Source organism: Ailuropoda melanoleuca, chromosome 10, assembly GCF_002007445.2.
Source record: "Ailuropoda melanoleuca isolate Jingjing chromosome 10, ASM200744v2, whole genome shotgun sequence".
In the NCBI taxonomy this organism is placed as follows: Eukaryota; Metazoa; Chordata; class Mammalia; order Carnivora; family Ursidae; genus Ailuropoda; species Ailuropoda melanoleuca.
Window position 1 is genome coordinate 88,101,836 of NC_048227.1, and position 16,038 is coordinate 88,117,873.

A 16,038-nucleotide genomic window follows, 5' to 3' on the forward strand; every position below is an offset into this window, starting at 1 on the left:
CCGGATGTTTTTTCCTGCTTTATCAAAGATTAGTTGCCCAAAGAGCCGAGGGTCCATTTCTGGGTTCTCTAGAGAGATAAATCTTAACCACTTCACAGGTCAGGGGGTATACATATTGATTGTACAGTCAACTCTCCAGGTCAGACCCAGGAAGGAGGTCCACACAGGCCCTGAGACATACTTGTGTCTTTCTCAGGAGGAAATTCCAGGATCACAGTTTCCCAGGATGTGGTCTAGAAAAGGAGGTGGACGCTCTGGGTAGACCAGCCACTTGGCTCAGGGACTGCCTTACTCCATGGTGAGGGCCAGAGGATCAAGGTGGCTGGAGTAGGACCTTCCAAAGCCGATGTCTCAGACTTTAGTATGGATATGACCGACCCCAGGATCTTATTAAAGATGCAGAATCAGAACATCTCAGGACAGGACCTGGCAATTCCACACATCTCACAAGCTCTCAGGTGACATGGGGGCTGCTGACCTGGGGACTGCATTTTGAGTCACAATGAAGTAAAGTTTGGCACTCAGGTCTGAGGGCAGGTAATATTGGTATTCAGGACATTTGAAGTCTGTAGTGGGATGAATAAACCAAAGTTGTGAATAATTTGAAATTACTCATTGTACTTGGAAAGATCCTAATGATAGTTAACATTAAGCTAATAATTTTTTTTTCCATCTTGTGCATTGATCAACTGAGTGAAAAATAGTTGACGCAAAAGCAGGATAAATAACTGAAGACCTCAATCCAGTATTGAAACTGTGAGTGTGATCTCTGGTTGCCTGTTGTAATTATCCTCCAATATGTTTTATGAAATGAGAGACGTTCATAACATCTTAGGTTTTAAGGGTAAACTTTCTTTTCAGGCTACGATTACCCATGTCATAACTGACATACTTGGAAAAGAACTTGGAACCCTTCAGATTACCAGCTTGTGCTGGGAGTTTTATAAAAAGTGGCATTAAAATATTTACTACTTTTATTAATAAAATGTGGGGGTATGGATGACTTACAAGAAATGAGATAAAAATTGTTTCTGCTTAACATTCGTCTGCATTTTATCGCTTGTAGCATTTATTATGAGATGTAACTCTGCAGAGACTTTGATCCCTCTCTCTGGGGTAGTTGCTTTCTCCATGCCACATTTATTGACTACATACAAAAGCATTTGCATTTTCTTTAAAATTCTATGCTGAAGGTTAAGACCCTGGACCATTCATTTCTTTATTTTATCTGAACTTCTCTCACCATTAGTTTGAGGAAAGATAAGAGAATAAATTGAGTACTGTACTCTCTTCGGATGGTAATGTTGCTGATTGGTCAAAATAAACCTCAGGAACCCAGATGAACATGTGAGTTATTCCAGGAGAACTAGGATTCTTCCTTTGTGTTCCATACACTCTGCTTTCAATGCAGCCAGAGCCCCTGCTTAGGCTATATAAATTAATACATTTGCAGGAAATGTGACTTTGGGACATTTTATATAGCAGTGATTTTAATGCTGTTAGTGGTGAAATGGAAACTTGAGAATGTGAAGATTAATTTAAACCACATGATGGGTTCAAGGAAAATACACTATAGTTTCTTGAATGTGTGCTGACTCTGGACAGTGGGGAATGGGATCTGAAAAACCACCAGTGAACTTTTAAACCCCCTTGAGAGGATTCAAACTGACACAATTAGCCCTAAAAGGGAGCTGTTCCAGATGACAGACCGATCATTTATCTCTCCCTCGAAAACAGATCCCTTTGCTTGAGAGAACACAGTAGGGAGACCAAGGAAGGAAAAAGGACCCCACGTGTTACCACTAATGGAGTGAAGTCAGAAATACCTTTCCAGTCATTAGCTGGTTTACAGATCCGTCTTTCACTATAGATTACAGTTCTGTTGGGTTCTTTGAACAATGGATAACCAACACATTGCATATTGTGAATTTTAAATAAAGGATTTCTTTTCCCTTCCAGTTCGTGGTAGCGGTATTCTGGATCATTTATGCCTATGACAGAGAGATGATTTACCCGAAGTTGCTGGATAATTTTATCCCAGGGTGGCTGAATCATGGAATGGTGAGTAGACTGAAACAAATAATTTCCTTTCATTAAAAAAAATAATCTATTAAAGACCTATTTTCTAATTCAGGCTTTCCGTAGAATGTGCCTAACTAGCTGTGCAATGAGGGGGATTATGAGAGATTGTAATTAGAGAAGAATACTGAATGTCAATAAAAAAAAGAAAAATCTTCCCATGAAACTGAGTCACTATTAAAACTATGTAGTAGATGAATCCACAGTTTATAAGGTGTCGTGTTGTTGGATAATACAATTGGCTCATTCTATGGACGACTTTAATTTCTGTGCCATTCAAAGGCTTGTTCCCGGTTGGAGAGAAGGACCTAGTCCCACCTGTAGAACTCTCGAGGCCCCATTGTTCTTCCATCTCACATCAGGGCATTGTGTTGGATGTAACTAGGGCACTGGGAGAACTGCCCCTGTAGGAGCAGCAAGACTCTCTCAGAGAGCTGCTACAAACGTTGGAAGTGCCCTTGGCAGGTTGTGCCCATTGGAGGGTATTTGCCTGGGGTGGCTAGCTCTTTCCCTTCTTCTCCGTCTGATTCCTTCTGATGCTTTAGCCATAGTGTTGCCTTCACTTGTTTCGAATCAAATATTTTGGATGGTTTTCATGTCACCTTACAAGACTTGAGGATATATTTTCTGCAGAGAAATTTTGTGTTGTCTTCCCTTTCTGCTTCTGGAATTGAGCAGTTTTGTTATTAACTAAGAAGCCTGCATTTTTTTGGTTACGGCAATTTTTAGAATATGTCACTGGGTGCTCCTGGTGAAAAGGGCAACCCATCAGAGAAATTATAGGGGAACAAAGAGCTAGACATCACACATCATAGGTCCAATATAACAGCTTCCTTTCTGCCCTCAATTTTGGTATATTTGGAGAAAAGTGGTGTGTACTAACAAACAAACATTACTATACTGAGGGGCTTTGATTAATTCTTTCCTAAGCCAACTCCTCGAAAGTGACATGGCTCAGACAACTGGCATTTTCTTTGAGTCCAATTAGAGCCCTGCTGTAGAAGGATTAACATGGCCCTTCTGGTCTAGTTCCAAACAAATTAGCTGGGTCTTGTCAGATTCATTTTGCCGTCTAAGGGTCTTTATGTGGTTCCTCTGTGCGTCTCCAACTTTTGACTTTTCTTGAATGTGAAAAGCCTTTGCATAACCCTGTGTCTGCAATCCTCTGCACCCAGTGCCTTTCCCATTCTTTACTGGAGAACCCCTGCTCACCCTGCTAGCTTCTATAACATTTCTCAGAAGTCTCTCTTCACCCCCACAGGCCAGCTTAGCTCTCCTGTCGGCCTGAAAAGCACCTTCAAATCTCCATCAGGCATGTCTGTATCCCTCACACAAGTGTTACTTCCTAGTGCAAACAGCAGCCTTCCAGGCCCGAGCACTCCACCCACGCACCTGGCATGTAGTAGCATCAATGCTAATTTGTAAGACTGATGCATGAATTCTGTATACAGTCGACCCCCCCCCCTTATCTGAGAGGGATCCATTCCAAAATCCCCAGGCATGCCTGAAACCGAGGACAGCACCATACTATGTTTTTTCCTATACATACATAACTACGATAAAGTTTAGCTTATAAATTAGGCACAGTATGAAATTAACAACACGAGGAGGGCCTTCGCTGAGAACCAGTGGTCGCATCGTGTGCTATAGGAGTACAGGCCTTAACTGTTCGGGCTGTCGTCCACATCCCTCAAATGCGCAATATTACCTGTACACCAGAGAATAAGTCACCACCTTTGCAGATCCAGGTGCTACTTAACGTTTCGAATGAATGGTTTCTAAGTACTGACGAGGCCATTAGAACTATAACTTGACTCTTAGAATTTCCCCTCGATTCACTTTGATGGGTTAAAGTTCTCAGTCTTGGAGACAAACACTACTTAGGAATTCAAGGAGAATTTGAGTGACACAGATATTTAGGAAAGGGAAAAGATAAATGAATCAACATGTCAAATCCTCTAAGATAGTAAGAGCTCAATAGATTCTTTCCTCATGAATTTGTCTGTTAGTAGAGATGAATGACCATTTCTTTGGTTTTCTTCATGTTCCAGTTCATGGTTTCAGAATTACTAACAAAGAAGTTGCATATGGTGGCTGAGGAATATTTTGCAATATTAATTTGCATTATTCTAAATTCATATATATGTGACTTTAAATAGGATGCTGATTCTTTAGATTGGCTATTAAAATATGAACATTAACTGCTGGAATCAAGAATAATTTAATTTTTATAAAAATGTATAAAAATATTTATGAAATACTAATAAATCAGATAAGCATTTTCAACTTTATTTAAATTTTATTTAAAAGTTTAATAATTATCATTTGTGTTTTAATTTTAATAGCTAATTTTCAATATTTAGTTTAAAAGTATGAAAATAATTCAACTAAAAATATTTACATTCATTTGAATGTTTGTATTTTGATGAAAACATTCAAATTGTGTATATTTTAATATTAATTACATTTTATTTTTAATTAATGCCTTAGATTAATACTATCAGTAGAGCTTAAATTTTGTGAAAAGTTCCATTATAACAGTATATTCAGTGAATTTGCTGAAATGAAGACAGGAAAATTAAATTTTGGAGTGTTTATATTTATATTATATTAAATAATGTAATTTCATAATTTACAAATTTGTAATTTATAAATCTATAAGTCTATTTTATTACCCATACAATAATGTATTTTTTATTTTGTTTTATGAAATATATATCTAACAATGTAGGAGGATAGAACATATTTTATTTAATACATTACTAGCTTAATTTGTAACTTTTAGATATTTCTGCGGATGGCCTATGGCCCTTTAGGCCTTTTATTGTTTGTCTAGATCTTTGTAGCTACAAGAATTCCAAGAGAGAATGTACCCTCTTCTTGTGTATAGAATCACACCTAACTGTTTGAAGAGTCTCAGCATAATCCCTTGGGATCCAGAGGCCTGATGCGGTATGTAAGTCTGTCACAGCACCATTTCAGAAGACATCACCAAGTCAGTCTTGAATTTATAGCACTCAACTGCCCAGCACAAAATTAGTCAGAAAGTAGGCATGAAAGAAAACTCACAGGATTTGAAATTCACAGGATTTCCTTTTGATTTACTCTGAAGTACCCGTAAGTTGGACATGATTGTAACTAAAGGAAGCTATCCTATCTCTTCCTTTCTATTGTTTACCTCTGTTCTCTCAGCAAGCAATCTTAGAATTTTTTTGGAGAAGAGAAGAGGAAATGGGTAAATAGATGAGTTGTAACAGTAATACAGCTTCGTTGTGTAACTGCTAGCTTATCTCCAGGCTCTGTTATAATAACATGTGCACACACACACAATTTTAATTTATTATAATTAAAAATATAAACCCATAAAACATAGCACTTTTAACTGGAGTCACTTCAATATCCAGAAATCAAAAACTGTTCTATCCTTGCAGACCTATTTATTTTTGTATTTCCAGCAATTTGAACAGTGCCGGGCGCCCGTTAGGCATTCACTAAGTGTTGGTGATTAAAAGGGTATTTACATGTTTGTTTTTGAAACTTGGAAAAATTTTGAGGTGCCTAGGTGGCTCAGTCGGTTAAGTGTCCTATTCTTGATTTCAGCTCAGGGTCCTGAGATTGAGCCCCTGTGCTTAAGATTCCCTTTCTACCTCTCCCACTGCCCCTCCCACACACACTCCCACACCTGCGTGTGTGCATTCTCTCTATATAAAAAAAAGAAAGGAAAGACACTTGGAAGAATGTCATGTTTATATTTATATCCTCTACCACCTTTCTGTCCTCAGTCCACTGATGATAAGACAAGAAAAAACGAGAGATAGCAGCAAAATGAATCACTTTGCAAAATGTAATGCTAGTGGTTGTGGGCAGTTGTGGTTGGGGTCTGCGTGGGGGCAACCTGTGGGAGCTGAGCTTTGATTCAATTCAATCTAGCAAACATTTATTTTCGATAAGACCTATGAAATGCAAAGCACCCTGCTAGGCACTGGGTGGTTACAGGATGAGAAAAATACTTGCACTTTTAAAGGATAGAAATGGCCTATTTGATGTGGTGGAAGGGGAATAGGAAAACAATTCCACAAGCCAACAGAGTAGTGTCCCATAGGCTGTGTTCACTCTGACAACAAGAAGCATATTGTTATTCAGGCTTGTTTCTTGGTTGCAAAAATAGACCCCAGAACCTGTCTCTTCTGCTGATTATAAGTTTAAAGCACTGTCAATGGAGTAAGTATACATTCAAAGCAATGAATAAATAAATATTTAAACTCCAGAAGGATTGCAGATTCTCAGCGATGCTAAAACAGGAAAAACCAAAGAGACAGTGTCTCTGCTTCACGAAGACCTAATTAATGTTTATAAAATGTTTGAGAATGCCAAGCACTGCAGAAGTTTGGATATTATTATTATTATCACAGATCTTTAAGCATGCATGACCTAGATATTCTTAAAATCACAGCGGTTGTTCATTCCCCATATAATTTATAAGGAGATAAAAAAAATAAGCCCCACCTCTCTTCACGCTTGATTTGTCAGTTGTTCTTGTTATACGTAACTGATCCTCAAGAGAACTTTAATTTAGGCAACTATTTATTCTGCTCAATATTATTTTGACATTTGGTGATTACTAAAGTTTTTGTACATCTGTCTTTCCCAGAAGAGAAGGCATTAAATACTGCTTGGATGATCATTGGCTTTGCAGGAACTCAGATTTGATGTTATTCTTTTGTTCAATAACACAACTTATGGAAAGTTTCCAGTTCCGGGCCCCACAGAGGATGCATTTCATGACCCATGGAGTCTGTGCCACCCTGATACTGGGTATTTCACAAAATAAGCTGTTGGTCAAGAGAACGCTATCTTCTTTTTCATATTAAAAAAACTGACCTTTCTTATTTTCCTAATATATTCTAAAGTAACTGAAAGATATCTGGAAATTTTCAAAAATAAAAAGTAAGACTGGAACAGAGGTCAGAGATTTCTTGGGAACCACTTTCTAAGACTCCCAATGGACCTCCCAAAGAAAACAAATAAGACCCCAAAGACACAGAAACGAGAAGGAGAGTTCCATCCACAGTGAGGCAGATACTTTCAGTTACTGCATACAATTCTCATGTGTAAGCTTTTTCAAATTTCTTTTTATAGATCATAGGTTTCTCCTTGTGAGTTTTTATTTGCTCCGTCTCACCTTTTCAGTAAGGCCCACTCTGAGCAGCCTATTAGATATTGCCAGCTACCCCCGTATCTCTGGGGTCCCCTTACTTACCCTGTTTTCATGCCCCTGGTGCTACTTACCATCCTTTTATCTGGCTTTACTTACATACTATATTTATGGCTTATTGTCCATCTCCTTCTGCTAGAATTTAATTTTCATAAGGGGAGAGGTCTTTGTTTTCAGTTACTCATTTATCCCAAGAGCTTCAAACAGTGCCTCTACATAATGGAAATCAATGAGTATTAGTTGCATCAATGAATGAATTTTACCAATAGTCTATGTCTGTGTTTTCTCTTGTCCTTTTTTTTTTTCCCTCCTCTGTCTTTTCCTTTTCATAATAGTTGACAGAAAATGCAATCCCAAACCATTCACTTCTTTCCTAACTTGTATTTTACTTCACTCTTCAATCTCAGCTGCACCACAGTGAAATTTCACATACATGGCCTGCTATCCCCTCTGAGGGTCTTACTGGTTGGTACATATCATATTGCTCTGCTGCCTGAGAAGGCCTGAAATGATGTCCAAAGAACACAGCGTGGTCCTGGAACATTTGAGAGTTACAGGCCAGGTAAATAGAAGTACCTGGGTCAAATTTATTGGAAAGCATTTCCATATATTGATTATTTTATCTGATTATTAGGTGGTTTTTTTTTCCTCCAGGGTAATAGACTATGGCTTTTTAAAGCAACTTTCTGACATCCCAAAATCCTTCTTAGAACTAATTTTCCACGTAAGGATAGAATTCAAGGCTAATACTACTTGGCTTACACTCTGCCCTTTTTCTTGCTACACTGAATAGATGAGCAGGCCCAGCAGTAGTTTGAGTTCATCAAAAGGTCTATAAATTACATTCAGATATTTTGGGGTCAGTAAAACCCAAAGTGTGGTTTACTCAACTTCTTTTACCCCTAATCCTTAAATCCATAGATATTTCAAAGTAAACTTCATTCATATGTTTCCCATTCATGTGCCCTCAGTTCTTCATAGTTGGGGGAGAGGTAGGGCCAGGCCTGAAGGTGTTGACTTAGGAACTGGCTTCCTTCTTCATTACCACAAACAGATCATTCATTAGCCACAGACCCAGATCCTTGGCAGAAGTCCATCCCTATATCCTTTCCAGTTCCCTTTTAATTGAAGCTCCAACCTCAGCAAGCATCAGTGATAGCTGCCAAAGAAAGTGAAGTGGAAAAACAAAGCTGCATTTTCTATCATAGAGACACAGAATCCTAGCATCTTAAAACTTGGGAAGTGTTTCTAAAGACCATCTGGTCCATACACCACGTGATACCTCAGTTCCCTGAACAATATCTTGGCAAATTCCCTTCCAGTCTCTATGTGAGCATCTCCAGTGATGGAGCTTCAACAGTGGACCAGGACCATGGGGTTTTCAGCTGAGGGGAAGACTCTCACAAGGAACCGAACCTTCTGTTTTTTTCCTCCAGTTCAAATCCGTCCAGTCCGTTCACCTATTCTGCAGGATTCAAATACCAGCTGTCTTTGTTCTCTTCATGTTCTCTTCCAAGGGGATCTCACTGTTCCCCATGACTCCAGTCTCTGTTATACGTGGGTCATTCCAAGTCTGTACTTCCTGGTCCAACTTCCAAGGGGCATCACGCTTAGCATTTGACACAAGGACCTTGAGATGAACATACTGAAACAAATTCATCACATTAACCCCGCCTCTCGTCTTGGTACTCCTCTCATGTTGCCACTTCAGTAATGGCAGAAGCATCTGAAAGCTCCTCTTTGCACACAGTCCTCACAGTTAGTTGACAAGTCCTATGCGGTGTACCTCCAGAGTGGCTCCCAGAGCTGCCCCAGCCTCCTCGTTGCCAGCATCCTGGCTTTATTTAGGGCTTCGTCATCAACAAGCTGAACTGAGGCAATATGCCTGTCTCTTATCTCCCTGCCTCCTCACTCCCTCCTCACCAGAACTTTCTCCACACTGCTGCCTCAGTTACCTTTCTAGAAGAGCTGAAGTTCTGATGGCTCCTTGCTACATCCCTTTCTCAGCCTCCACCTGTGAGTGACGCAGTCCTGAGTCTCCTAGGCATCAGAACGGGTCCCTTCTCCTGCACTCAGAACACTTTGTCCCGACACCTAGGATTTCACTTATCACGTTGTTTGACTAGTATTTATTTGGTGATTCCCCCAATGGGCTATGAGGCCATAAAGGGCAGCAAATGTTGTTGCTGTTTTTCTTTCATCTTTTCCTCCAGAACCTAGCATAGTCTTTGGCATTCCTGCACACTCCATAAATGTTTGTTGGGAAAATGGTACACAGGCCCTTTACCATCATGCTCGGTCTCCCCTGATGAGTCTTTGGCTTGTCTAGATTCGTTTTTACAGTTTCGTATGATTTGGCAAGAGCACAGCAGAGCAGTTTAGCCAGCGTCTTGGCTTATTAGTGTTGTCCGAGCTCCATTAGCTCTTTTTGGCAGTTTCATATACTGAAACTGCACATCACTGCCTATCTGACCAGTGTGTGGTTTAGCTAAGGTTTGATGTTGTTGTTATTTTGTTCTTTTATATACAAAATGTAGGATCCTTATGCATATTCCTAGTGAATTCCATCTTGTTAAACTCAATTTGAGTACAGCATGGGCTCTGGGGAAGCCCCAGTATTCAGATTTTAAGGGTCATTAAATGGATCTATTGGAATTTAATAAAATGATTGACCTATAAAACTGTTTTGAATTGAGGTGCCTGAGTTGAAGCTTCTTTGGAGTCTCCTACTGTGAGTAAAGTCAGTAACAAAATAACTGATTTTTCACAGCAGTAAATTTTAACCATTTTGTAACCATGTGCAGAGAAGATGGTTGATTCCTATGGTCAAGACAGGTATTTAGATAAAAATGACCTATGTGGTAGCAGAAGGGGAGAGCGAGCAGTGGTACTGGCCACTGAAAATTATATATCCAGGGATGGAGAAATAGGAAATTAATGCAATATGTATACTGGAGAGAGAGTTCTAGGACGAAGATCTGGTGAGGAAAGGGTTATAAGATGATATTGGCAACAGGTGGATGGTAGCTTGGGGACAAAACTCACCTGTGAAGGGTAAGTGTTGCTGTTTCCCAGTTTGGCTGGATTCTAGATATCTAGAGATCCCAAGGGGTCATTGTGTTGGTCACATTTAGATAAAGTGGGAAAAGAAACTTTTCTGGGAGTCCAGAATCGTTGTGCCGGATCCTTACGTTCACACCAAATCAAGAAGACATGATCATCTCATCTGCACGCTCCTTTATCTGAGTCGTTTTGAAAAGTGAGGAAAGAACAGCAAAGAAAGATTATGGCAACCCACCAGGAAATGTTCAACCCAACTTTTTCTTTTTTTTTTTTCTATTTGTTTTTTAAAAATTTTTTTATTATGTTAGTCACCATACAGTGCATCCTTAGCTTTTGATGTAGTGTTCCATGATTCATTGTTTGCATATAATACCCACTGCACCACGCAATATGTGCCCTCCTTAGTACCCATCACCGGCCTATCCCAATCCCCCACCTCCCTCCCTGCTGAAGCCCTCAGTTTGTTTCAGAGTCCATAGTCTCTCATGGTTCATTCCCCCTTCTGTTTACCCCCGCCCTTCATTCTTCCCTTCCTTCTCCTACCGATCTTCCTGCTATTTCTTATGTTCCATAAATGAGTGAAACCATGTGATAATTGTCTTTCTCTGCTTGACTTATTTCACTTAGCATAATCTCCTCCAGTCCCATCCATGTTGCTGCAAATGTTAGGTAATCGTTCTTTCTATTTGAATCTGAACCTAAACTACCAAATTCGTTCCCGAATTGCCTGGTCCTTTAGGAATACTGGTTAACTTCCATGAGCCTATTTAAGGTTAAGATGGGGCTTCTCCAGGACCGAGTGTCCACCCAACCCTCAGTTCCCTGTCAAATCCCTCCTTCTCCTCCCAGTCCACTCATGCATCAACTCTGCCTTACACCACAGAACTGACCATTCCTAGTTTACAAGCCTCTACCCCACGTGTGCCTCTATGATAGCGCCCATTGTCCTGTACGTGTAGTCTGTTGTTGCCTTTGTCTGGAACTGGATGTTCTGTAGCAGCAGGTGTATGCTCTTAGCTTCCTCTCATAGCCCCTCTTCTGCATCAGTGCCTGGCACATAGTAGGTCTCAGAAAATGTTTTGGGAAGGATGAATGAATAATGGTAGAGTGAATGCATTTCTATCTTATTTCCTTACTCTCCCGTCTTGTAACTCTTTCTGGAAAGGAAATAAGATTATTTTCTCTAAGTGAGCTTAGGCTGGTACGTATGATCACCATTTACTTCTCTCTGTTTCCTACCTTAGTCCTTCAGTGACCCATTTTAGAACCTTACAACATCCTTGTCAAGCTCACTGGCTTATAATTTTCAAAACCAGTCTTCCCTTTTCCAGAGCAGAACTGAATCCGCTGGTCTTCAAGGGTGCAGCACGAGAACTGCCCAGGCTTGCACAGCTAGCCAGCGCCCTAGCTGGGGGTAGGATGCTGAGCTGACCAACCCCATCACACTTATCACACCCAGGGCCTCTCTTCGTGGAGCTTTGTTAACATCTAGTGAATAGATGCCTTTAACCATGAATCGTCATTCTATTTCACAAACATATCTCATCAAGACACTAATAAACATTCCTGGCATTTTCGATGAGTTTCCTTTTCATCTAAGCAAGGGTGACTTTTTTCTATTGTTTTACCATATCCATATTCAGAGAATGAGCTTGCCCTTACAGATCTAATTAAGATGTGTTTTAAGCTAGTTGTAAGGATTAGCCCTGGTGGGTGGAAATGTTTCCCCTTAAGGCAACCCCTTTCATCCTTATCAAATACATTCATTCATGTGACCTGGTAATATATCAAATTATCTTGTATGTCCAAGAGCTACTCCTCACACTCCTATTGTCTATATGTGTTAGGATAAAGAGATTGATGTCAGTAAACATCACTTTCTATTATCTGTCCCACTGCCACACACATAATAGAGTGTCTTTTTTGTTCCATTCTCTTTCTCACACCGGGTTAACCCCAAAAGGCACTCTGTTTCTATAGACAGCTCTTCTAAGAGATGCAGACACGTGAGCCACCTCGAAAGGGCCAATGAACCAGATGACCTCTCGAGTTTTCTCTGGTTTTTATCATTTTCTGTAAAGGGTTTAGTGTAAGTGATTTAAGAGGTTAGTCAGAATAGAATTCACTGTTCAATGGTCTTTTTAAATTTCTCTACTGGATTCCATGAGTGGGAAGCTTACAGCTTCTTGCAGGACTTCCTAAGATTGGCCCTGGAAGCACATAGCAGAGTGCTTCGTAATAGGCTCCGTAAATAGAAGTCCCCTGAAAGAGGATAGGATAGAAATAGTGTGGCCAAGATAAAATAAAATTTCCCTATAGCTAATGATGTTCACTTACTATCATATAATAGATAAGAAGCTAGAGTCAAACTCTGTCGACAACTTCAAGGAAAAATGCTTGGGTGGAAATCTTGTATTTTTAGCAACACTGAATTTGTACATGCTCCTAACATAAAAAGGTAATGAAATTCCTTGAAAGTTTATATAAAAGGTAAGATACTTATCCTTGGACATAGAATTCAAATCTCTTTTATTTTTAAGCATTTCCCCTCGCTTGCACCTTCTGTAAAGCACTTTGCTTAAACTCAGAATTGACTGCTAATATTCACACATATGGCAAATATGAACTAATCAGACCACAGATATTTTGCTGCATTCCATGGTGTCTCATTTATTTGTTTAATTTGCAGCTATAGCAACTAGATTCCAGCACTTTCGGCTTTTACACAGACCTACGGTCTGATCAGCTTGGTTGAAGTTTGGCACTCAGCACCACACTCAATTGAAGACATATGCGCAGACTCACTTACCACATTTTTTAACCTGGTTCTCACACTGGGCAGATATTAATATTTGCATAAAATATGAAAAGCAACCTTCTGCAGGGCTAGTAGGCAATTAAAAGATGTTGTGACCTTCTTTTCTGTAACATTTCAAATCTGAAAGTTTTCTTGGCTTGCTTTTCAAAGCCCATCTGACTTGAAGCAGGCTGCCGCTCCACAGAAGGCTCACTCCAGCAATGACTAATGGGTTGACCTAGTGCCATGCTAGTGCTGCTCCACGCACGCTGCTCTGCACAAGACGAGCATTTGGAAATGACCTTGAAAGGGAGTTTTGCCAAGTTAATGAAATATGGGCCTTCAAGGAGTGCCATTTCACAAGCAATTTCCAGGAGGGTATCTGCCACATTGTCGAAACTTGGCTCCTTCACTTGGTATCGCTTTACCATGAGTGTTTAACACACACAAAGAATGATGCTCCCTCTTGATTTTATGAGTTGCACTTTGTAACAGGTTGGAAAAATTAGGTAATGGTGAAAATTGGCATCCCAATGTTGTTTCTCTTAGGTGTTTTTGTTTCAAACGTTTGCTGGAGGAAAGGAGTATGCTCCAAGGGTCCAAGTGTAAATAAGGACATGGGAGTTTAAAACAAAGAGTAAGCTGAGGGGCGCCTGGGTGGCTCAGTCAGTTAAGCATCCAGACTCTTGCTTTTGGCTCAGGTCACGAGCTCAGGGTTGTGAGATTGAGCCCCGTGTCTTGCTCCGTGCTCATCGGGGAGTTGCTTGAGATTCTCTCCCTCTCCCTCTGCCCCTCCTAAACCCCTCTAAAATAAATAAGCAAATCTTAAAAAAGAAAAATGAAGGGTAAGCTGCAAATGGAAGTGAAGATGGTGTTAGTGGGTAAAGAAAATGCAGGAGGAAGTGGTACCTCTCTATATGCAGTTTACTGCCCAGTTGATAAGATTCCTACTCGGCAGGTTTAAGCTCTAGGAGAACGTTCCTTCATCTTGGTATGCACACCCATGTAGTAATCTATTGTTGTTGTTTAAAAATGTTCATCGGCGTTGACATCAGCTGTTGCTATATGGCTTTCCATTTTAGTGACTGATGTATTTCTGTTGGTGCACAGTGTCTTTTTTTGATTGCACTCCTCATGCTGGTGAAGTTGGCTGACATTTCAGGATCTGGATAACGAAGCTGTGCTTTAACCTTATTTGGAAGTCAGAGATCAGACTCCTAGATTCATAGGATTTGGACAGGTCCCCCTCAGGCTCCCTTCCTATGACCTCGTCTCTACAGTCATAGGTTGCAGAGACAGTCCAAGGTCAGGGTGGGGTTTGGAAGAACAGTGGGGAACAAGTCATAGTCTCTGAATTAATTTTTAATTAATTATCTTTATTCTTCATTAGTTTGCGCTCAGATTTTTATACAGAATTAGATTAGATATTTCTTTTAAAAAACAAAAAGATGCAGCCCCTCTAGAACCTTCTGATGAGACTGTTAAAGACCTCTGACCATTATTTTTAAAATGCTAATATTCCTCACTAAGTAATCCTGGGAAACAAACATCTATAAGATCAGGGCAACAGACTATCAATGGCAACTTCCCAGAACATTCCTTTTTACTTCATCTGAGATTTTTTTCAATAAGTAATTTGATATTTCTGTAAGTTTAAACTGGAATCACTAAAGCGAAGGCATTTTTCCCTTATAAGCTCAAGCCTTCCAGACTCATCACTTTGTAGAGTTACATAAGTAAGCCATGCAACTAAGCTAAAAATCTAAATTACAGAATATAGTTGTTGTAAAGCTGTTCACATTTTATGCAGCAACTTACATTAAAACTAGTAACATATTTGCAAAACAGGTTTTGTATGTGACAATTTGTATTGAAATCCAGCTTGGTGATTTTTCATTAGATTTTGCTGAAGGTTATATGCTAAATTATTCACTTGTGAATTTTTTTATCTTCAATTGCTTGTGTGTGTTAAGTTTGCTTGAAAAGTTCTGGCATAGGAAACTCAGAAAGATGCCATTATCTTGCCCTATTTTATTTATGTATCTGTATTTAGGTGATTTGCTTTAAATTGCAGTACCAGACCTTTTTATTTTTTTCACTTTTAAATGTTTTTATTGGAGAACACATTGTCCCCAAATAATCCGCATCCCTAGCTTAGACCCCATCATATTAATATGACTGATTTTTAGTGTACTTCCTAAAACACTTATCCTCTGCTTAAATAAAGAAGGAATGAAAAAAAAAAACCAGAGAGAGAGAGAGAGTCAAGAAGGGTGAGAAAAAGAGGCAAATGCAGCAGGGAGCCTCAACCGTAAGGAACAGCAGCACTTCTGGTACTTAATATCAGAGACCACAGCTCACAGGAACCAAGAGGGAATGAAAAAAGAAGGCCCAGGCCAATGGGCTTCTGACTCCCTGAGATTCCTTGTGTCCTTGCATCCCGCTGACTTCGGCACTCAGCACTGCCTTTCTCTTCCTGATGATATTTTTCTTTTATCTTTTTGGTAAACATTTTAGACACAAAGAGGTAGGGAGCTGATCATTATTCAATAACGTCAGACAGTACCTTCACCTTTAAACTATATTCACAGTCTACCATCCTATTTTTTTAGAATCATATGAGATTATTTATGTGTAATGTGAATAGAATGTAAAGTATTTTCTTATTGGAAAAAAAAAAAAAACTTCATTCTGCATCCCTGCACAGCTCCTTCCAATTGGCAGAAGTTCTAGTCCAAGTCTAAGTCCAAAGGCAGGAGAAGACCCATGTCCTAGATTGAAGACAGTCAGGCGGAGAGAGTAGATTCTCGCTTCTTCATCCTATGATTCTATTTAGGCCGTCAGTGAACTGGATGACACCTACCCCCACTGGGGAGTCCAATCT

General features: G+C 39.7%; 1 protein-coding gene across 14 annotated transcripts in view; it reads left to right on the plus strand.

Annotated features, from left to right (window-relative positions):
• The window catches only part of AIG1 (androgen induced 1), a 243,070-nt gene that overhangs the window by 84,556 nt on the left and 142,476 nt on the right, over positions 1-16,038 (plus strand). For 13 of the 14 annotated variants that reach the window (XR_004628158.1, XM_002912631.4, XM_011220763.3 and 10 more), the window contains exon 3: positions 1,960-2,061. Coding sequence is in view for 13 of the 14 variants with exons in the window: in XM_002912631.4 (XP_002912677.1) it covers positions 1,960-2,061 (102 nt within the window). In the remaining variant the exon portion in view is untranslated. Of the gene's footprint in view, positions 1-1,959; positions 2,062-4,969; positions 5,609-16,038 lie in introns of those variants that run through there. The other variant, XM_019796217.2, reaches the window with a different exon arrangement.